The sequence below is a fragment of the Trichophyton benhamiae genome (assembly GCF_000151125.1).
Source record: "Trichophyton benhamiae CBS 112371 chromosome Unknown Abenha-G-c-62g06.r1, whole genome shotgun sequence".
Taxonomy (NCBI): Eukaryota; Fungi; Ascomycota; class Eurotiomycetes; order Onygenales; family Arthrodermataceae; genus Trichophyton; species Trichophyton benhamiae.
In genome coordinates, this window is record NW_003315090.1 from 64,738 (window position 1) to 85,177 (window position 20,440).

The 20,440-nt window shown below is 47.5% G+C and overlaps 8 protein-coding genes across 8 annotated transcripts; 2 read left to right on the forward strand and 6 right to left on the reverse strand.

The window, feature by feature from the left end:
- Positions 1-376: 376 nt before the first annotated feature.
- Positions 377-2,159, forward strand: ARB_01949 (uncharacterized protein; the record flags this gene model as incomplete). Its single annotated transcript, XM_003011675.1, has 4 exons — positions 377-484; positions 623-1,502; positions 1,584-1,726; positions 1,812-2,159. The coding sequence occupies 4 exons, from the start codon at positions 377-379 to the stop codon at positions 2,157-2,159; spliced, it is 1,479 nt and encodes a 492-aa protein (XP_003011721.1).
- Positions 2,160-2,666: 507 nt separating this feature from the next.
- Positions 2,667-4,936, reverse strand: ARB_01950 (uncharacterized protein; the record flags this gene model as incomplete). Its single annotated transcript, XM_003011676.1, has 2 exons — positions 2,667-2,729; positions 2,795-4,936. The coding sequence occupies 2 exons, from the start codon at positions 4,934-4,936 to the stop codon at positions 2,667-2,669; spliced, it is 2,205 nt and encodes a 734-aa protein (XP_003011722.1).
- A 930-nt stretch (positions 4,937-5,866) lies between these two features.
- Positions 5,867-6,884, reverse strand: ARB_01951 (uncharacterized protein; the record flags this gene model as incomplete). Its single annotated transcript, XM_003011677.1, has 3 exons — positions 5,867-6,148; positions 6,223-6,496; positions 6,577-6,884. 3 exons carry the CDS (start codon positions 6,882-6,884, stop codon positions 5,867-5,869), a joined length of 864 nt encoding a protein of 287 aa, XP_003011723.1.
- A 1,247-nt stretch (positions 6,885-8,131) lies between these two features.
- ARB_01952 (uncharacterized protein) lies at positions 8,132-10,295 on the forward strand (the record flags this gene model as incomplete). The annotated part of the gene is made up of 3 exons (XM_003011678.1): positions 8,132-8,206; positions 8,393-8,427; positions 8,489-10,295. The coding sequence occupies 3 exons, from the start codon at positions 8,132-8,134 to the stop codon at positions 10,293-10,295; spliced, it is 1,917 nt and encodes a 638-aa protein (XP_003011724.1).
- A 790-nt stretch (positions 10,296-11,085) lies between these two features.
- On the reverse strand, positions 11,086-12,769 carry ARB_01953 (uncharacterized protein; the record flags this gene model as incomplete). The annotated part of the gene is made up of 2 exons (XM_003011679.1): positions 11,086-11,253; positions 11,315-12,769. 2 exons carry the CDS (start codon positions 12,767-12,769, stop codon positions 11,086-11,088), a joined length of 1,623 nt encoding a protein of 540 aa, XP_003011725.1.
- Positions 12,770-14,473: 1,704 nt separating this feature from the next.
- On the reverse strand, positions 14,474-15,780 carry ARB_01954 (uncharacterized protein; the record flags this gene model as incomplete). Its single annotated transcript, XM_003011680.1, has 2 exons — positions 14,474-14,763; positions 14,823-15,780. The coding sequence occupies 2 exons, from the start codon at positions 15,778-15,780 to the stop codon at positions 14,474-14,476; spliced, it is 1,248 nt and encodes a 415-aa protein (XP_003011726.1).
- A 488-nt stretch (positions 15,781-16,268) lies between these two features.
- ARB_01955 (uncharacterized protein) lies at positions 16,269-17,978 on the reverse strand (the record flags this gene model as incomplete). The annotated part of the gene is made up of 1 exon (XM_003011681.1): positions 16,269-17,978. The coding sequence occupies one exon, from the start codon at positions 17,976-17,978 to the stop codon at positions 16,269-16,271; it is 1,710 nt and encodes a 569-aa protein (XP_003011727.1).
- A 325-nt stretch (positions 17,979-18,303) lies between these two features.
- On the reverse strand, positions 18,304-20,332 carry ARB_01956 (DNA repair protein Rad4, putative; the record flags this gene model as incomplete). The annotated part of the gene is made up of 2 exons (XM_003011682.1): positions 18,304-19,973; positions 20,038-20,332. The coding sequence occupies 2 exons, from the start codon at positions 20,330-20,332 to the stop codon at positions 18,304-18,306; spliced, it is 1,965 nt and encodes a 654-aa protein (XP_003011728.1).
- Between the last annotated feature and the right edge of the window lie 108 nt (positions 20,333-20,440).

Genomic DNA, 20,440 nt, shown 5'->3' on the forward strand with positions numbered 1-20,440 from the left:
GCATCCTCGGCTCCAAGTAAGGCGGGCCTGTCTCCGGGGCGGGCTGCTTCTTCTTCTTCTTCTTCTTCTTCTTTTTCTTCTTCTTCTGCGGCCCAACAGATTTGAGTTACTCTGTGCGGCCCTTGACAGCCGATAACGAGTTACGCATGTATTTTTCTGGCTTTAGTCTGTTTTCTTTCTTTTTTTGCTTAACAAAAGCTGGAGCTAACTTGGCCGGTACAGGGGATAGAGCCTTGCGCTGGCTGGCGTTATCGTTATTATATTATTGCGGAGATGACGTCCCTCCCCCGGGCCGGCAGGCAGAAGGGGAAAAAGCAAAGACCGAGCACAACAGAAAGCGCCTTAGGACGAATGGGAGCCGGCATGGAAAATACGCATGGATGAAGAAAAAGAGGGACAGCAAGAGAAACGGAAAAAGCAAAGAAGAACGTTGTTCGTGAAGGTGCCGGTTTCCCTCGAAGGTTTACAATTCTGGTTTCGAGACGTAATTTTTATATCTCAGGTCCACAGCCAAGTCAAAGGGACGAGAAAAAGAAAGGAGCATCAAACTAAATAAAACACAAGCCAGCAGGGTTGTTTGCGTGCATCGGATGGATATATTATTTAATCAAGCCCATTGCAGGCACCGCGGTCAGGTCTCGCCGTTGTGGGAGAGAGAGATAGAGAGAGAGAGAGAGAGAGAGAGGAGGCCAATGCGAAGAAGATAGAGAGATCAAGAGAGCATAAGACGATGCTAAGACCGCCAGGAAGCAACTTGCAGCGATCGCTGAGAGAAGCTCTCGAGAGACGGGAATCAAAGGGAACCCTTCGTTCGCTCAAGGTTGTACCAACCGGCGCTGTTGACTTTTCTTCCAACGACTTTCTCTCTCTCTCGACTAACCCGACCTTTCGAAGCCGGTTCCTAAGCAACCTCGCCAGAGCTTCGAGCTCGCTTCCTCTCGCAAGTACCGGTTCACGGCTGCTGGACGGCAATTCCCTTTATGCAGAGCAGCTCGAACAGCAGATTGCCAGCTTTCACAATGCGCCCTGCGGCCTAATTTTCAACTCAGGCTTCGATGCCAACTCAGGGGTGTTTTCATGTATCCCCCAGCCTGGAGATGTAGTCATCTACGATGAGCTGATTCATGCCAGCGTGCATGACGGCATGCGACTCTCTCGAGCCAGGAAACTAGCTCCCTTCATTCACAATTCGATCGAGGATTTCGAACGGGTGCTCGAAGCACTCCTTATCGATGACCCTCTGCTGCTGGCCGGCCAACGGAATGTGTTTGTCGCTCTGGAGTCGATATATAGCATGGACGGGGACTTTGCCCCAATACGGGAGGTTCTGGACATGCTAGAGAGGAAGCTCCCGCACGGGAACGGACACGTTATAGTGGATGAAGCTCATGCAACCGGAGTATTTGGCACGCATGGCGCCGGTGTTGTGCAACAGCTAGGCGTGGAAGATCGTGTTCTAATCAGACTGCATACGTTCGGCAAGGCGCTGGCTAGCAATGGAGGTACTCTCTCATACCTTAAATCTTAGGCTTGGGCGAAAATTCCGGCGATCAGACACAGCTGACAACCACGATTTACCACAGCTATCATCCTTTGCTCCCCGCTTGTCAGAGAATATCTAATCAACTATGCCAGGCCTCTCATCTTCACCAGCGCCTTGGGCATGCCCTCCCTCGCCGCAGTCCGCACAGCATACGAATTGATGGAAGAAGGGCAAACACGAAAGGTAATATATATCTTATCTGACCATAACTACTAGCCGACCGCTTTCATTTGGCTTCAATTCCTAACTCCTTCCCGTCTGTTTTTAGCTGCAACTCCATCTTCAGGACCTCATCCAGCTCTTCCATGAGAAGCTCATGCAGCTTTCCCCATCCGATACCTCCATATTTGAAGCAAAGCACTCTCCTACGTCGCCTATCTTCTCCCTCCAAACCAAGTACCCCCGCGAACTATCCAAGGCATGCCAGGACGCAGGCCTGATGGTCCGAGCAATCATGCCGCCCACGGTGCAAGTAGGGACCGAGAGAGTACGAGTCTGTTTACATTCTGGAAATGATGTGGAACAGGTACTATTACTCTCCAGAGTGATTGAGAAATGGTTAAAGGAGAAATCCCACCATGCTACTGAGAATAGGCTGGAGGCTGCAAAGCTATAGTAGAGACTGGTTGGTGTAGCTAAGAAATGAATAAACATTACCTTTCTATCTGGTACCTACAGCTCTATCACGATGCACAATGAATTGATGACAGTATCGTGAAATCACTCATTTTTGGAAGCTTCATTTGACGTGGAGCTAATGCAGCCTGGTTGCGGATATATGCATGTTATACGAAGGAGCCCACTTGGCTTCTTATCCCGGTAGAATAGAAAGATATATAAGGCACGCTGGGCCTCTCCCTAAGTACAGTATGGTGGCCAGAAACTATTCTCTAATAGCATTTGCCGTGTATTTCGCTAGACGTGAGAGGTGACAAAGTTGAGTACAAAGCAGCATTCGTTACCCCTTCCCACCGTTTTTTATGCCCCAGTCCCTTAAGAAAAGAAATTTAAAGAGATGTGAAAGAATCAATCATAGATACCACTGGTAGATTTATTTAACCAAATGGAGCCCCCCACCCCCCCCCTTTTTTTTTTTTTTTTTGGGTGACGGTAGTTGATTCACTTAAGCAGTGGTGCTGGGATCGGTGATCAACTTGGTGATCATTCCAATGGCAATGGTTTGACCCTACTTCAAGGTTAGCTGAACAGCGTCATTTGAGACTAGGTGAAGAGATTTTTGAAGAAACGAACCTGATCACGTAGGGTAAAACGTCCAAGCTGATTGTAATCTTCAAACTTCTCTACACAAACCGCACTTCCACCACTAGCAATCTCCAACCGAGCAATAATAGTTTGACCCTTACTAGCAAACGCAGGTGGTTTTTTGCTCTTGCGTCCAGTTTCCTTTTGCACTTTGTGTAGAAGTTCGGCAAAAGTAACTTCTTCAATGGCAGAATGAACATGCATCACACAATTAAATCCAGCCGTGAGAATGCTCTTCAGGTCAAGAATACGGATCTTTGCTTCAAAGGCCGTTACACAATGCACGGGTCGTTTGGGCGAGCACATGACAAAGCCCGGGAGAATATCTTCCTCTTCCACGCCTCTAAGGCGGGCTCGAATCTGGTCACCGCAGGTGGCGGTTTGGATTTCATCCTCAGTTTCACCGTAGAGCGCTGTGACGGTAATTTCGGTTCTGTTAGGCATAAGGATGCAGGTAGACCCTTTCTTAAGAACACCAGATTCAATTCTGCCTTCAATGACGGTTCCCATATCCTTGTACTTGGCGCTAATTGGCATCATGAAAGGTGCATTGATCTTTCGTTCAGGCATCTTCATGTTGTGAAGGTATGGAAGTAATCCGGGGCCATCGTACCATGGAGCAATATCCTTGGGAACCGGCTTATCGATACCAATAGTTTTCTGAGCGGAGATGGGCATGAAATGAAGGTCTGACTTCTTGTAACCCAAAGCTTCGACGTACTTGCCAATCTTCGTCGTACATTCATCATATCGAGCCTTACTCCATTCGACGGTTGGGTCATCCATCTTGTTAACTGCAATGATCAGTTTCTTCACGCCGGAGTTTCTGGCCAACAGTGCATGTTCTCTGGTCTGGCCACCTCTCTCGAAACCAGTTTCGTATTCACCCTTTCGAGCAGAAATGACCAAAACTCCAACATCAGCCTGGGAAGCACCTCCAATCATGTTAGGAACAAACGACTTGTGTCCAGGGGCATCCAGGATAGTATAGTGTCGTGTCATAGGTCCGTCAGGTGTGTCTCCACTCGTCTTGAAGAAGGCTCTGCCTACTTCTACGGTCTTACCCTTCGATCGCTCCTCGTTTGTCAAATCAAGGGCCCACGAAAGATACCAGGTCTCACGTCCAGCGTCCTTGGCTTCTTTCTTGTACTTTTCCATTGTTCGTTCGTCAACCATCCCTGTACAGTATAGGATACTTCCACCCAATGTCGACTTCCCAGCATCGACATGGCCGATGAACACAAGGTTAACGTGCTCTCGTTTTTCTCCGTAAATTTCCTTGAGGGTAGCTTCATCAACATCCGCTGCTTGTTCCTTTGCAACAATATCAGCATCACGGTTTGCAGCCTTGCTGTCAGCACGACCGGGAGATGATCGACCAGATGATGGAGTTGGCGAAGAAGCGCCTTTCTTCTCCGTCTTTTCGATAGCTTTCGTGGCAGTAACCTTGGCTCCTGCGGCTGCGGCTGCAGGCCCAGTGGATTTCTGCGCTTCCGTAGCAGACGTTGCGCTGGCTGCAGGCGCCTTGGACTTTGGAATATCCCCGCCGATCGTTAACACTTTAGCTTTGGGTGGCTGGGATGCTGGCGATGGCTTGGAAGACTCTGGTGGGTTCGGTTTAGGGGTAGCCGCGGCCGCGGCAGCATCGGTGGTGGCATCGGTGGTGGCATCAGAGGGAGCAGGGTTGGATTTCTCAGCGGTCGACGGTGGCTGCCACTGTTCCTGTTGCGGGGGAGGGGCTTGCTGCTGATACTGGTTGAAGCCCTGGTTGTAACCGGCATGCTGCCCACTCTGGTAACCTCCCTGGTAGCCCCCCTGCTGCTGCATGTAATGCTGGCTGTATTGAGGATATTGTTGTTGAGGATAACCCCCATATCCGCCAGCATGGGGATAGTATTGTTGCTGGTAGCCACCATACTGCGGGAACTGCTGGCCGGGCACGAATGAAGCAGCTCCGGGCTGGAATGTAGCAGCGCCAGGCTGAAATGAGGCAACCTGGGGGCGGAAGCTCTGCTGTTGCTGTTGCTGTGCTTGTGGCGCCTGGTTGAGGTTCAGGCTCTGCTGTGCTTCCTTGGACAAATTCTCATCCTGGGCGGCGGGGTCGTCTTCCCACGAGTCGAGAGCAGACATATTGGTGACCGGAGGCGTTATCGGGGATATGGATATGAAGCTCAGCGAGGATAAATCTAGCTATCCGGTGGTCTGTAGGCGTGAAAACACTGCTCGTGTGTTTGAGGCTGGTGGTCGTAAGTGGGATGTTGAAAAAGCGGAAGATCTTTTGATAAGACGAACCCGACGGTGGTGGTCCCGTGACCCGACCCGCCTAAGCCCTCAGTTGTTGCCGCGAGAGCAGCAAAAGCCGACAATGAACGTTAGACAGCGCAGAAAGAAAAGATTACGAAATGGCGTAATGAAGTTGAAGCAAAGTCTATTAGCTACTAAAACACAGAGCTGAAGTGCAAGTACTTGCTCGGTAGTACAAAATGCTTTGGCAGGAACGGTATACTAGCTAGGCCGTTGCAGTAGTATGTGGAGCAGAACAATCACTCGCCAGAAGACCAACATGAGACCACGCGATGGGTCAGCGACTCCCTGAGGATGAAAGAGGAGGTCCGTTACTATTCGTCTCTATCTCGTCGAGCCTGTCAGAGCGGTTCAGCCAGGCCACCAACCGCTCAAAAAAGTCAGAACGACTTCCATATCAAGAGTGGCTTTTCTTTTCTTTTTTTCTCCCTGTTTTTTCGTAGATGGGTTTGAGGCAACGGCCTAAATATATATCGGTCAACAGGTGTTGCAAGTGTTGTAGAAGCACCTGATTGTTAAGGCAAGGAAAGGAAATTGAACAGTATGAATGTAATGGGCAACCCAATCTACCGCATAGGGTATCAAATCACTTCTAAAGTAGAAAGGAAGCCTTTATCCAACGACCACAAATGCCTTTGTGGCGGAATTCCCAAATTGATACAGCAGTCTAACTGATAAATGGTCAAAGCACGAAGCCCAGGAGCCTCCATGGCCCGAGCTTGCAATTTTAAGCGAAGAGAAGCCAAGAAAACAACTCTAGCTTGCTGGGGTACTCTTCCCTTTCCCTTTCTCCTGGAGATTTGAGCTTGAAGCGCTATTACCCTCGTCTTCGTAGAGATGGTGCTCCTCAATATAGTCAATCACGGGGCGCGGAATTAGATAGCGAACACTCATCTCTCGTCGAAGGAATAGTCTGATCTTGGTGCTGCTAACATCATTTTGAATGAGTTGTTGAATGACATAGATGTTTTCTTTCCATGGCTGCAGGCCAGCAATGGCTTCATCGATATCGGTGCCGCTACGTTCGACAATAAATGTCTATAATATAGTAACCGCGTTAGTCTCATGGATTAATTAAGATTTTAAGAAGGGGGGGGGGGGGGGGGACCTACCCCATATTTCCCAAGAATGTGATCCAAATCCTGCTCACTCCAAACTCCTGGTGTCGACATAGTATGGATCAGGTCAGCTCCGGCAAGTAGAGCTACCCTCACTGGTCTCTTTGTGCCATCTCCGACGTCTATACCGCCATAGTCATGATTGATGATCTTATCGACATGGTCCAAAACCTTTGCGGTTGGGCTGTATTCTTTCTGCATAGCCTCCCAGGGATCGACCATCAGCCAATCTGAGGTTTTGTCCACGGCCAATCGACACATGTTTATCCTATATACACGAAAAGCATTTCACGTATTAATCACTGGAGTTCGGACGACGATCAAACCACGGATGATAGGAAAACCAACCTGTGTGATGCAGAGGCAAGACCAGCCTTCCTGTATGCGTCTGATACAGGAGACAGATAGCCTCCGATGAGCTCAAACTTGGTGCTGAATTTGACAAAGTCTGCCGCCATCTCGAACATACGTAGATGTAAATAGGTAATGGGCGAAAATGAACCGCAGGCAACGAGTAGCAAGGGAGTCTTTGACGGATCATCCATGACCTTCTTTAATCTGTCGTTCGGAAACGAGTAGGACTCTTGTGCTGAACTCGCCATGGCACCCTCCATGCCGTCAACGGCTTGCTGTGACTCCCCGCTGTTGCCGGCCATTAGGAGGACAAGCAGCAGGCACTTCCACTGTGCCCACCAAGTTAGCGAACGGATGAGCCGGAGTGATAAACTAAGAGGGTGCACAGCCAGGCAGTACGTTATTCTCAAAACTGTTTCAGCGTCCTAATGACTGCGAGACGGACGGTCGATGGAACTCCAGAGGGAGATGGGTTGCCTGGTGGGAAAAAGCGGGGAGTTGATCCAGGCCTGTGACGAGCTTTAACTACCTGAGTTAACTAAGCTCTGGCAGGCGTTGGTTAACGAACTAGCGAATTTGAAAGCAATGCGCAACCGTTTCACAGCTTGGTTCCTGTGTAGATTTCGAGTAGGGCCTGCTTCTCCCGTCCACGATGCATAGCACTGGCCGACGTTGAGATGGTAGAACAAGAAGAAGACGACGGTAGCGAAAGAAAAAACTCCTGGATTTCCTTGTTTGCCGTCAAGAGTCGACGCTTTTGGTGCGGGTTAAAGCGCCGGCAAGAAATGTCGCGAGCTCTTTTTGCCGCCGAGGCCGGTGAGGTCGGAAATTGCCGCTTTGGGCCTAGTTCCAGTGCTTGTCTAACTAGTGGCTGAGTCAGCTTGTTGACTTTTTGTTTTTTTTTTTTTTTTTTTTTTCTTTACTTTACTTCCCCCTAATATAAAAAAGAATAATAAGACGAGACGAAGAAGAGGGAAAGGAAGGCAAAGATAAAAGTAGACGGGCCGAAAGTGATGTTTGAAAGTTGCCAGAAGTGAGCCGTCAGGCCGGGCAGAAACTCGGAGGTGGTCTTGGTCGCTCGCTTCACCTCATATTACTAGCTCGTTATACGGCTTGTTCGCCCCTCAGGATAACTAGGGGTGGGTTTGACAGGAACGACATACCCCCAGGTAGTTATCTCATGCATGAAAGTCGCCTTTAATGGTCTAGAGCTTGTTATAGATACCTACTTTACTCGGCTGTGACGTTTGGGGCGGTGTCAGAGAAGCTCCGTCTGGGCAGCGCGTGGACTACAAAAAGGTAGAGCTCTGGGAAACCAGATATTTCCTACTATAAAGGGTAGATATCTGGGGTATTTGGAGCCATGGATCTTCTTCTTTCGAAAGTAGGTGATTCAGCAATGCTAGAATATATTATTATACCCCCCAATGGAAGACAGTCTTACAGTTAACTGACCCTCCCACCCACAGGTCACCCAGCAGGCTATGAACTATGCTATCAGGTATTATTAGCCTAGATAATTCATATACAAAAAGGAGGGCAAGGGAGAATGCTGATATATAGCAGATCTGGTATCGCCATAACTGCCACATATGCAATACGCCAATCTTCCAAGCTCCTCAAGGTGAGCTACCTGTTTGCTTCACCATACTCTATTCTCCCAGGTTTTCCTCCTAACAGGTAGAGGTAGAAAGTCGATGGAGCCGAGCGAGAGGAATTACGGTCTCTCCAAATTCGTCTGCAAAGCAAGATACAAGTAAGTACGCTATCCCTTTCCTCTGCGAGAAAACGGTTCCATTGACTTTACTAGATCATATCTCCTGCTATTGATATGATTGAACTCATGTAGGTTTGCACAACCGCCACATATTATGCTTGTCCAACCCTAATGTGAGTGTAAATACAGTGCAGCAAGAGGAAACACGTCTCTAGAATCTGCCGTCAATCTTACAAAAACGTTAAGATTAGACATTCAGAATCTAGGACAGAGATTAGCCCAGGTCGTTGGTAACGAAGAAGCTCATGGGAAAGGAGCTTCAGCCAAGCGTCGGGCACAACTTGATGCTGAGATAAATTCTGTCATAAGAGAAATAAGGACTCTTCTAGATCGCATCGAGGATGCAGTACCTCTCATAAACCTAGCCATCACCACTTCAGGGGCAAGGCTATCAACTACATTACCTTCTACCGTCTCACCGTCACGGTTGCTACAGGCTAGTACGTTTTTAACGGCTGGCGACACTCAGTTCTCTTTAACGCCAAACCGTTCCGTGCAAGTTGGTCCCACCTTCACGCTATCCATATATCTTCTTTTTGCAGGTCACGTTCGACCCACGGATGAAGAGGGTATCCGAGAAACTACATGGAAAGAGGTTATACATAAGGCTAGAGTGAAGCTATGCCGTGTGCCTATTGATGTGGTTCTTGCAGATCAATACGGAGATCGACGCAACCTTCGAGGAGAGGCTAGAGCAGACGAATTTGCTTACCAGATACTTATCATTGAAGATCTTGATGATGGAAGAGTTCATTCATTCGAAGATGATGAACCCAAGCCGGGACCTTTTGAAGGTGTGGCCCAGGCCGGCATCAGGGATGTTATCCCTGTACACCAGATATCCAAGATCTTCTACGCAGACACAGGAAAGATTTTAAACATTGGGACAGAGGGTGAAGCCAATAATCCCGTGCTTCTCCTAAAGAGAGATGTAAATGCGATACCTCCACGAGGAATGATTGAACGAGAAGACCTCGCTGGGTACTTTGACCCTGAGGATAACCACGATCCTGAACAGGAGCCGTATGATGAACAGGCACAGATCGATGCGCAACTGATGGCATCGCAGGGTATTCATAATCCCTCTGATCCTGCGCGATACCAGAATGACATCCCTGAACATTGGCGGTTCCCCCCGAGCCTTGATCTAGAGTGGATAGCTCTCGAGGTTCACCAAGAGGAGCCTGAATCGGAGGATGATGAGAATGAAGAAGATGAACCAGAGGCAGCTTCTGCTACAATCACAGAGGAAGACGAACTTTCCGAGAACTTAGCAAAGCTGAGGATTCCCAATAAACATAAGTCATCCTCAAGTCAAGTTGCTGTACCCCTTTCTTCAGACCATCCAATGTCCTCATCGACAGTCTCCAACCCTCTATTCAATAACATTCGAACCTCACTGTCGCTGCTAGAAACATTACTACGGCTTACCTCCCTCCAACAATTCCAGCAACAGTCCCATCTCTCGATCACAGATGAACTTCTCACATTTTTCCTCGAAGAATCGTCTGCCACAGGCGCAGGTGGAGACGAACAACATCGACAGCGTGTCCGATCTGAAGCTCGAAGAAAAGTTGGATGGGACCCATATGATGAAAGTCCGCTGAAGCCTCGCGGAGAAGATTATCAGTATCAGAATGAGCATGGATCCGTGGCAAGTACTCCATCAAGATACCAGCCGCAGTCTGTAGATACAGATGAAAGTTTTGAAGAAATCCCTGCTCAAATAAGGAGCAAATATGCTGGTAGATATCAGGATTCGCCACAAGTTAGGCGACAGAGAGAATCGTCACAGGCATTGTCTCCAACCACTCCCCGTCCCCTAACCCCTGCATCGCCATCCCCTAAAGAGAACTACACTGAAAATAATGATAGGAAACCGTCAAGCCTCAGACGGCAGGTTCCTACAAACAAACCAGCAAAAAATGATGGGTAAAGGATATCTGGGCTCAATAAATGTTAGATGGCTATTTACGTGAATAGATAATATTTGGTTTTTTTTTTTTTTTTTTTTTTTTTTTTTGATACCTTATGGCTAGTTATCTGCCCTCAATCAGTGTCAAATCGTCCTTTAGCATCACCCCACGAATAGGGGCTTTACTCATAGTATTGTTTTAAATGGCTGAAAAAAAAAAAAAAAAAAAAGAAGAAGCAAGTACGGGCATTCTCAATATTAGTTCATGTAGCTGTTAAATTAGGTACTCATGATCGGCAGTGCCCAGTACATGAGAACGTTACCGTCGTGGTTTTGAGCTTCCTTGAGCCGCGTTAACAAGTGTCTGATTATTTCAAGGCTCAAGAATAATGACACTTTTGTCGCTATACAATCAAAGTCAAACGCTATTGGGAAACTAGTATTCCATATAGCCGCACACAGCAATCGTTTCGGGTCGTACTAGAAGGAGGCTCAGATGAGGGCCTGCAAAGAGCTTGGCACTGACCCACTTCCCGCAACCTTAAAAGGAAAAGAAGAAGCAGTGAATATTTAATGGCTGTTAAGTTCTTATTTGCTTTTATTTAAATGTCCAATTTGAATTCTTCGCCTCAGTTTGCATGCCACTCCGACTGGCACAAAGTAGAGGCTCTCATACAAGTATTTAGTGTGTCCTACCGTATTCCAAGATGCCATAACAGATATCTATATAAGTCCTATGCAACCGTATCATTTGACTAATCCAGAGAAATAAAAGTCACGGGCGTTGTCATATTTTATATTCTCGGATAACCTATTCAAGTTGGGAGTGTGAGCATAGCTTGGAGAAATATTTGATCGTGATAACGTACTCAGTAGAAGCCATAGCGCGCTGGAAGCAAATAATATCCCCGTCGCCAATCTCTAACTGTTTCATTGTTTTTTCCCCGTCCATCTTATCTATCAAAGTGGGTTTGATTTCCTATAATATTGCCTGGTTAGCCCATCTGCATGCGAAAAATAATATCTATGACCAAACACACCTCGTAGTAAGAGATAGGGGTATTGGGCTTCCACTCCATAGCTCTGCAGATCATAGGAGACAGGTCATCAGGCCGGTCATTAGGCTTGATATAGACAGAGCAGAACCCTGTAATTTCCTGTTTTATCACATCAAAGTACTTGAGAAACACGAGAGATGAATCAGGTCCATTCCTGTCCCCATATAGACAACCATCACTCTCAACCCAGAGCTGGAATTCATGTGGAAGTCTGGGATAATGCGTTTTCCTTACATCTCCCATCGTCATCCCAGGGTCCAGAGGAGGGCCAATTGGTCGAAGGGTGGCATTTTGTCGAGTTATCATTGGCCAAATTCTGATGGCTGTTCCAGGTATATTCAGCGCCTGAGTTACCGTGCTAACAAGTTCCTGCACCAGCATGTTTTCTTGAAGGTGGCTGTAAGATAGGGAGCTAGCTGATTTATCATCGGTTGGTGATTTGGGAACAATATCGGGCCCATGGTGTTTGTAGAAGTCATTGATAGAGAAGAGCCTAACATTAATGTCACTATTATCAGTATAATTAGACTTAAGCTCCTTGCTTTGCGCGTTGATTGCCGCTGCCCCCTCCTTCGTTAATTTGGAACCATAGAAATCTCTCAAGTGATCTTCTTGTGTGTAGTCAGACGGCGAAGAATAAATTCTAGCAGGAATTTCATCTTGTAGTACGTCTGCTAAGACACAATTAGCTTCACGTTTCCGTATGTAAATCAACATAGTGGCTGTCTTTTCCTGGTATTTCGTTGCATTATAATAAGGCTCCAAAACCTTGGGAGGTTGCTGTTCCTGATTAGTTTTTAAGACTCCAAAATTGTCATTCATGGCTTCCTTCATTGTAGCCAGCGTGACCCTGTCATCATCGAACTTATAGAAATGTCCATCAGGCTTCGGCCTGACGAAAGTATAATAGTGAGCGTTGGACGGGCCACTTGCATGGACCACAACACCAAAGAGTGTATAGTCCCATGACTGAGATTTATCAACTTCACTGGAGAGATATGGCGACATATCGATTTCTTCAGGAAATTCATGATAATCCGGGATTTTTTTCATTTCTCCAGCATTGATGTCGAATTCAACTCGGTTGAGGTAAATAGTGAGAACCCATGGAAGGTGAGAAAATGTATTGCGTTTAACCACATCTTTTGTTTCCAACATGGCCCCGGTGTAAAAGTCCTTGAAAAGAACTGCGGAGGTATATTCCTTGAAGCTATCCGCCAGTGTTCGATGTCCACGGACATTAAGCTCGACGTGAGTGAATTCCTCCTGCTTAGACCATTCATAGGAACCCTGGACGGTAGATAAGTTCGTTATACCGTTGATGGTAAACAGTTTTTTGAAGGTAGCACGGCAAGGGGTAACTTCGAGCCTTTTCTCAACACATGATAGTAAAATGCTTGAGAATTCCTGCGCATCCTGCGGTTCAAAAAGGTGCATTGATCTCCAACCAAAGGAGTCTGTAAGTTTGACAGGTGAAATAGCGGATGATTGTGTCTGAAGTAAGCAAAAGACATGCTGCAGCGCCCAAGCTTTATCTGTTGGCTCATGTATAGCTGTGGGCGCTTGATATATTATCTATTAAATGTTAGTCCAATAAACCTAGTAGAATTAGGCTAATAGGATATTCTGACCTTTCTAAACAATGAGATGTGATATAAAATTTGAACAACACAGCTCAGGTAGTCGGTTGCTCCTAAGTTGCTTACCCCGACCAGGCCAGTTACGCTTTTTGAATCATATCTAATTTGGCAAATATCAGTTTCAACCCACAGACAAAAGAGAAAACAAATACTAGATAGTTATACTTGACAAAATTATGCCACAATAAACCCGTCGGGTCTTTGATTACCCGGACATAGGCGGTTATTCTAACACCTTCGGTGCCTGAAAACGGAGATCCAGGGGGTTCCAAGGATGTGGATGACTTTTTACGTTCACAGAATTTGCTGAACCCCCAATCAGGCTCTTCGGCGTTAAATCTATGAGCAGCAGCTGGTAAGTGGATTAGTTGATTGTTCAGACTGACAAATAGGGGTGTTCTCTGGGGTATAAATCAACCATGAGAAACATAATTTGAGGGATTCTTTGGATCCCATAGAACTAATGCAAACTGAACACAGGCGTGCCAATCTTTCGATGGTAAGGTAGTATCAATGTACCGCTGGAAATATATGGATACTTTGTCCACGCCATTTCCTTGGGGGTAGAGAAGAATTTGCCTGGATGCGGCTATCAGTATAGTTATTGACTTCAACATGAAAATTACCCATAAGAATATTTCCAAACATACCATGAGCCACTTCCACACTGGAAGGGTTTACCAAGCTCTTTCGTTTGTAAGCTAGTCCAATCTGGAATCGTCCAAGTGTTGTGAGTTTGCTCTTGTGTCTCGAGGTCGTTACCGAGAGGCAGTAATTCTGCCATCATAGCAGGATCTAGATAGTATTCATCCTTAAGTAAATTCGCATTTCATAACATACACGGGTATCAAGTATCTCACGGTCAGAAGCAGGTGGTTTCGCGGTTGCTGCAGGCCCCTTGGGCCTAAAGGCCAAACCTGCAGTGCTCATGGTTATTTATGACTTTTCCACGCCGTATATATGAAGGTCGAACAATGGGCAGGGTAGTATAAGATAATATTGAGTCAGTCTTTGCAGAGCGCATTTCGCAACCTTCCTTTCTGCAATGTGGTCGAAGAAATTTAGCTTAATTCCCATCACAGGGAAAAAGTAATTATATCCAATGGTTACTGGCATCATGTGAAGCTGTGTGGCTTTATATAAATACGAGAGGCTCCCCGCCCCCTCAGGATATTTCAGGTATGGGGAATTCGGAAGATATAGATACGAACCTCTCCCACGGGAACGGCCCTGGGTGCAATACTGCGGAACTCCCGGGGGATAAACAGAGCAATAGCTCAGGAATATCATTTACCAACCAATCCAACATACACTAAATGCAGAAAATTCAGGATATCAAGAGGAAAACAATCGCCAAATTAGTTAGAAAGGCGGTCAATGAAGAATAATCAAATTGAAATTCCAAGGGAACAGAACACCGTCTGCGCCAAACACACCAAAACCAGAAGTGAAATAAAAAAAAATCCATTCTCAAGGACGAAGCGCAGACTGTAATGTACAGTTACTCCCAGTCTTCCTCGTCGCTATCATCGTCTTTTGCTGGTGTGCCAGGTTGATTCTCCTTTGGGCTGCTAGGAGAATGGCTCGTGGCACCGCTGATAAGATCATAGCTTGCATCACTTCCAGCTTGAGATTGGAGGTCATTCGAACGGCGCGGCTCCTTGGCTTGTAAATGTTCATTGCTTGGTGTGTTACTAAACGGTTTAGAGAGGGATGCAGCCTGTGGAGTAGCAGGGGAATCTGAGTCGGAATCCTCATCCCATGCGACCTCTTCGTCCTCATCCGTAGATGCTTTGGTTTCAGTTAGTATATCGTTATGGATGCGTTGCTGTAAAAGGGAATGGCCTTACCTTTGAGCAGGTCCTTTCGTCGCTTCTCCTCCGTCTCAATAACTAGCCGTAGAAAGTAATATCGACGCCAGAAGTCGCCGTACTCGACTTTCTCCGGGACGAGTGACTCCATTGCCTTACGAAGTTCAGGGTATTTTTCTAAATCTGCTGCAATGCTTTCCGTCTTTTTGTCAACTTCAAAATTGTCCTTGAACGCGTCCCACTCCTTGCTAGCAGGGTCTTCAGAGAACCCTTCTAGGCTAGAATGGATGGCATGAAGCTGAGCCTCAAAACGGGTAGTATGAATAACTCTCTTGCCGTCGGAGTCTCTGCTCTCAAAAAGCACCTTTCCATCCGTTTTCTCGTCTGTTGAACTCGGCGGGGCGATGCTGACGGCCTCACGTAGGAAGTTTCGAATATTTGTGCCAAACTTCAGTAGAGCTTCATCTGCTGCATCCTCAGCCTTCTCGAGGTCCTTTAGTCGTTTGGCAGCCTCTGAACGGAACCGTGAAATAAACCCTTCACCATCTGCGTCCACACTACCGCTTCCAGTACCTGCCTTGTCACTTGGCTTTATGGTTGCCGCATCGTCTGCCGTTGATGACTCTTCTCTATCTCCAACCACTTCATCCGTTTCATCAGTCGCGCTTAGTCCGCTAATTGAAAGGCCTCTCGTTCGGTCGATTAAGCTTGCTCTAAGTCCAGTAAACCCCCTGATGGCTTCCTCACTCGCTGCGTTGTACTCCTGGCGAGCACCTTCATAATACGTCTCTGACTGCTTCCGGACATTGCTCCATAGCCCACCAAGGCGGGCACCCCAGGGCTGGGCTGATAATAGACGAAGGGAGTCTTGAAATTCGCTAGTTAAATCCTGCCGCTGGCCAGAAGATGACGATGGCTCGCCGGGGCTGTCGGAATCATGGGGGTTGCCGGAGGAGGCAAGACTCTCCTCTTGGATGTGGTCGTACGCTACATCCATAGCTAGAGAACGACCATGCGTGACTGACGTGAGGGAGCGCGAGGCGAAATGTTAACGGGACGAAGGACGCTGTCGGTTGAAGCTGTGTTGTTATCTTGGTCTGTTGTTGATATCGAGGGTTTCATCACATGGCCGGTTGTGGCTGCCCCTGGGCTCAAGCTAACTAACCAACTAGTTAGTCAAGTTTAGCCTTTTGTTAGCTAAGTTTCTGTGTTTATTTTTATCGAGACAACTGCCGAACTATATACCAAATATATGACCCAGTGATATCGCGATATTATTATTATATTGGGTTGAAATATGAACATATGCATCACTCTAGCCTTTAGTGTGTCTTAATCCAAGGACAGAGGCTGGGCTATGGCACCAACCAACCTGATCTGATGGTCACAGCAGTGCAATAGTCACAGAGATCGCAGAGCTGCCATGGGGCTAGCAGGAAACAGCAAAAATGGCCAATATAGTGTGGGATTGAAGGGAAATAATAGCTAACTTTCATGCGGCGCCGTGCCGTCATCATTAAGGTCATTAATATCGTTACTATGTGGCCCCGGAGCCCAGGTAGGTGGTCCAGGTATGCTCTCCATTAAGCTCTCAGTGAGGAGTTGGCTGCATGTTATTATCCTCCGTGTCTGAGTCCCTGTCTCCAAAGCCTGTGAGCCGGGAACCTCCACTTCCACTTCTGATTCGGAACGTTGAGATGATTCTACTTGGACCACTGGCGATAGAGCTGACGCGGCTTGATTAGGTTCAGTATCGTTCCGTCGAGTTGAGCTGGTGTTCTCCCCCTCATGCTGTGGACGTGCTTTTGCCAGAGATTCCTGATTATCGGAGTCACCGATATATAGGAGATTAGACTGCGAAGATTCAACGATCTCCGTATACCTCGCGGATTCGGAAACGTCCTTTGAAGACTGTGAGGCATGAAACTTTTCAAACGCATAGCTCATGGGCTGGCGTGTATAGTATACAGACATTGTATCAGACATGTAAGTTGAAGCTGGGATATTCTGGCTTGACTGCTCGATATTACTCTCAGGAGAGAGCTGAGGGCCATCCTGATCGCTCGATCCAGACTTTTGTGTCCCCTTAATTCCAGGCGCGTTTGGACAAACATCTTCCATAGATTCAGGCTTTGCTTCGCCATCTGTCTCATAAACAATGCATTCCGGTTGTCCTGGCTCTGAAGCCTGGAGTTCTTGTGTCTGGCGCTCTCTACGTGTGGCATTGAACCGAGCATTGATATCCTCTCCGAACGAGATCGACGGGTCGGAAATAGCTCTTGGGGAAGAGAGTGCAGAGGCTGGACTTCCTGGAGCAGAAATACCAAAGTAGCCATCATCTGGCACAACCTGCGAGTCATAATCGTTTGCATCGAACCTGAGCAATGACCTGCGTTTATTGAATAATGGAGCTGCAGGGGAAGCCAATGACAGTCGAACGGGGCTGTTTTTGACACTCCTTGGAGTTCTCGGACTGTTCAAGGTGATTTCAGGACTTTCTGGAGATTGAGACGAGGGGATAACCCAGCGTGTTTGCTTGCGGGGCGTGACAGGATTAGTCGGTGGTAGCATTTTGCCATGTCTCGTTGCCTGTTCAGAGGATATTTCCCGGCGAGACTGGCCCTTTCTTGCCGGCAGCTCCTCCAGTTTGTTTTCACCTTCTTTGGGAACATTATCAGCCGGTGGGTTTGGGGCCCCATCTCCTTCATCAACGTCATTTTCAACATCTTCCAAGATTGTCTCCATCTCAACGCCGCGTCTCTTTCGTGGGTGCCTAGAATTGTGGTGCCCAGAGTCATTCTTATCAGCACGAGGAAGAGTCCAGTCAACGTTCACCATCTGCGTCAACGTTCTGTTCGGCCTATCGTCTCTCTGCCTCTTCCTCTTCCTCCCATAATGATCCCTTATGGTTTGTTTCTTTGGTCGTGGCCCTCCACGCTCTTCGCCATCGGTGGTTTCCGCTTCAAGCTGGGAGCCCGCATCATCATCCTCACTCCCTGGATAATCCTGCGGTAGGACGAAGTTGAGTTGAGTCAACGTCTTCTGACTCCTGGAGTTTCCACCGAGGGCAAGGCGATGCTGCCTTTGCAGGTTGCGGGTACGCGACGGATAGCTTCTTCTGCGAAAGGCATATCGAGATCTTGTGACGCTGGGCTGTCTAACAACAGCCCTACTGGCAGACAGCGGCCGGGTCATAACGAAAACATGAGGCAGCTTTGGTACGCCGGGACGGGTCCAAGTCGAGCCCAAGTCGAGCCCAGATCCAGCCCCAGTCGGGTTCAAAGTCGAGTCCAAAGTCGAGTCCAAATAAAGTCCGCTGGCGCTCTTCGCGTTTCTTAAATTGAAAATCTTCGCGACGCGTCTTTATTACATAATACGAATAACACTTGGCAAGAAGAGCCGCATGACGGGATGAAGCTAAGTATATATACAGAGTAGATTTATTTGTTAAATAACAGTATAGTATGTACAGTACAGTCTCAGGGGTTGTTACTCTAGATAAATAGTGGTTCGTGATACGTTAATCAGAGAGCAGCCACTCTGGCTCCGCATCATCATCCTCGGGGTCGTGGGATATCATGGAGCTGCGGTCTATATCGCTGTCAGAATCGACATGTACCAGCTCGGGCAGTCCCGAGACCTCTCTTTCAGGGGAATCAACTGTCATAGGAACTGAGCGGGTGCCATCTGCGGGTTGAGAGCTTCCAGGTTCCACGTTGTCTTGCCGTTCAGGCTCGGCCGATGTGACAGAAAGGTGTCGCCGGGCGTGGTCTTGTTCGGGGACGACAGCTAGAGTATATCGAGGATGAGAGGCAGATACCACAGATTCCCTTTCCTGCAAGGGCCCATGAGCCATATCTCCTGTAGAGGCTTGTTGTGGTGTTTCCGGTTCCGCCAAAAAGCCACCACCAATGCTTTCCTCTAAATTCTCCCTGTTTTCTACCGATTCATACAGGATGTACGGCTCGTCTATAGAGTCGTCGGCAGAAGGTATCATCTGACCAACAGGGTCATTTTCGGGTAGGAATCCGCCTCCTTGTTCTTCCGCTTCTTGTGCGCCTTGCACCATGTCTCCTCGACCATCATCCCCTTCAACTCTGTAGCTGTTCACCCGCTCAAGGACTCGGAGCTTGATCAAAAACAGTTTCCACATGTGAAGAGCAGCCATAGTCCGGCGGGTTTCTTCAGCCTGTTGCCTTTCATCGTTAATGCCTGAAATAATGGCTTCAAGAGCTTCTCGGTACTCAGTGGCAGCAACAATTCCGTCAATGACAGCTGTACCGTGTCGCTTTTTGAACTTGAAGCCAACAACTGCATCAGCATAATCAATGCGTAATATCTTAGCTGCTTCAGCAGCATCCGGATGTCTGAGGTGGAAGCCCCCCCGCGGGACCATAGAAGGTATATATACATCAATATTCCCATATTCATTTCTTGGTACCTTGCCCTCAAGGACTGGTTCTGGAATATAGAGCTCTGTCTGATAGGCGGCATACATAGGTGTCTCAGGGGCTTCTTCATCAGGGTTGAAGATATGCTGGCGCACTTGGCCTCGCGCTTTGACTCTCTTCAGCGGCTGTTCTCCAGCCTTGACTTTGCGCCCCTGTCGGTACCAGCCATCCGCACTCTTGACGGAATGTACATCTGTCCGGCGGTATACAGATTCCAATGGCGGAGCTTTCTTGTTCAATGATAGCTTACTCAGCCCAACTTTTCCAATCTCCCGCTTCGGATATATAACTTCATTCCACCGCAGATGCTGTTCTAGGGCATATACAGGGTGATTTTTGAAGTCCTGCACACTCTTAGGCATACCTTCACTTGCCGCCTTGGCTGTCAATTCTCCAAGCTCTAGTTGGTCCCGGTCCTCTGGGATTGGTGACTCAAGCGCGTGCATGGTGTGGTTCCACCATTTTTCTCCTTCTTTGGTGGATTCAACTCGGGCTCTTCTTGTTTTTGAGTTGAACGACTTCACGTATCGCCGGGTGACATCTCGTGCGAAGCCATCTTCATTGAACGCAATTACGTAATTCATGTTATTGTATTTATCACTTGCGGGTGGTTCAAATAGCGCAGGTTTCCCCACGGTATTTGTAACCAGCGGATCAACACATACCCATTTCTGCATTGCATGATTAAATACTTCAACCCAGAAAACTGGAAATGGAGAGTCAGAGTGTAGCGCATCGTCTAGGAAAGAAATTAGCTATTAACTTATTTCGGAGTGAAAGGAAAGACGGGCCCGATTCCTCACCTCTTGTCTGCGGTACAGGGCTTCTTGTATGTCTTGATGAGAATTGCGGTTGCCCGATCCTTCGATGAGTAGTCGTATTTGTAGTAGCAACTTTTGCTGCTGCAGTTACACTAGAACTTGAATCATCATCTTCAGATCCGACTATGTATCCTTTTGTTCGCTTTTTGGGAGACTCTCCTTTGGCCACGCCAGTAAATGGCAGAGTCTGAAGGGAACAAACCAAGCGTGTATCAACACCCACTCCTCTCAGCATAGCACAGAATAGCTGGGCACCAAAGTCTCTCGAACCTTGCATTATCTCAGCAAGTTTCCGAAAGTCAAATTTTGACTGCAATATTTCGGTACTCCCTTGCAAGGCCTGTTCTTGAGTGTTAGAGTGTTAGTTATGCCGGATTAAATCATC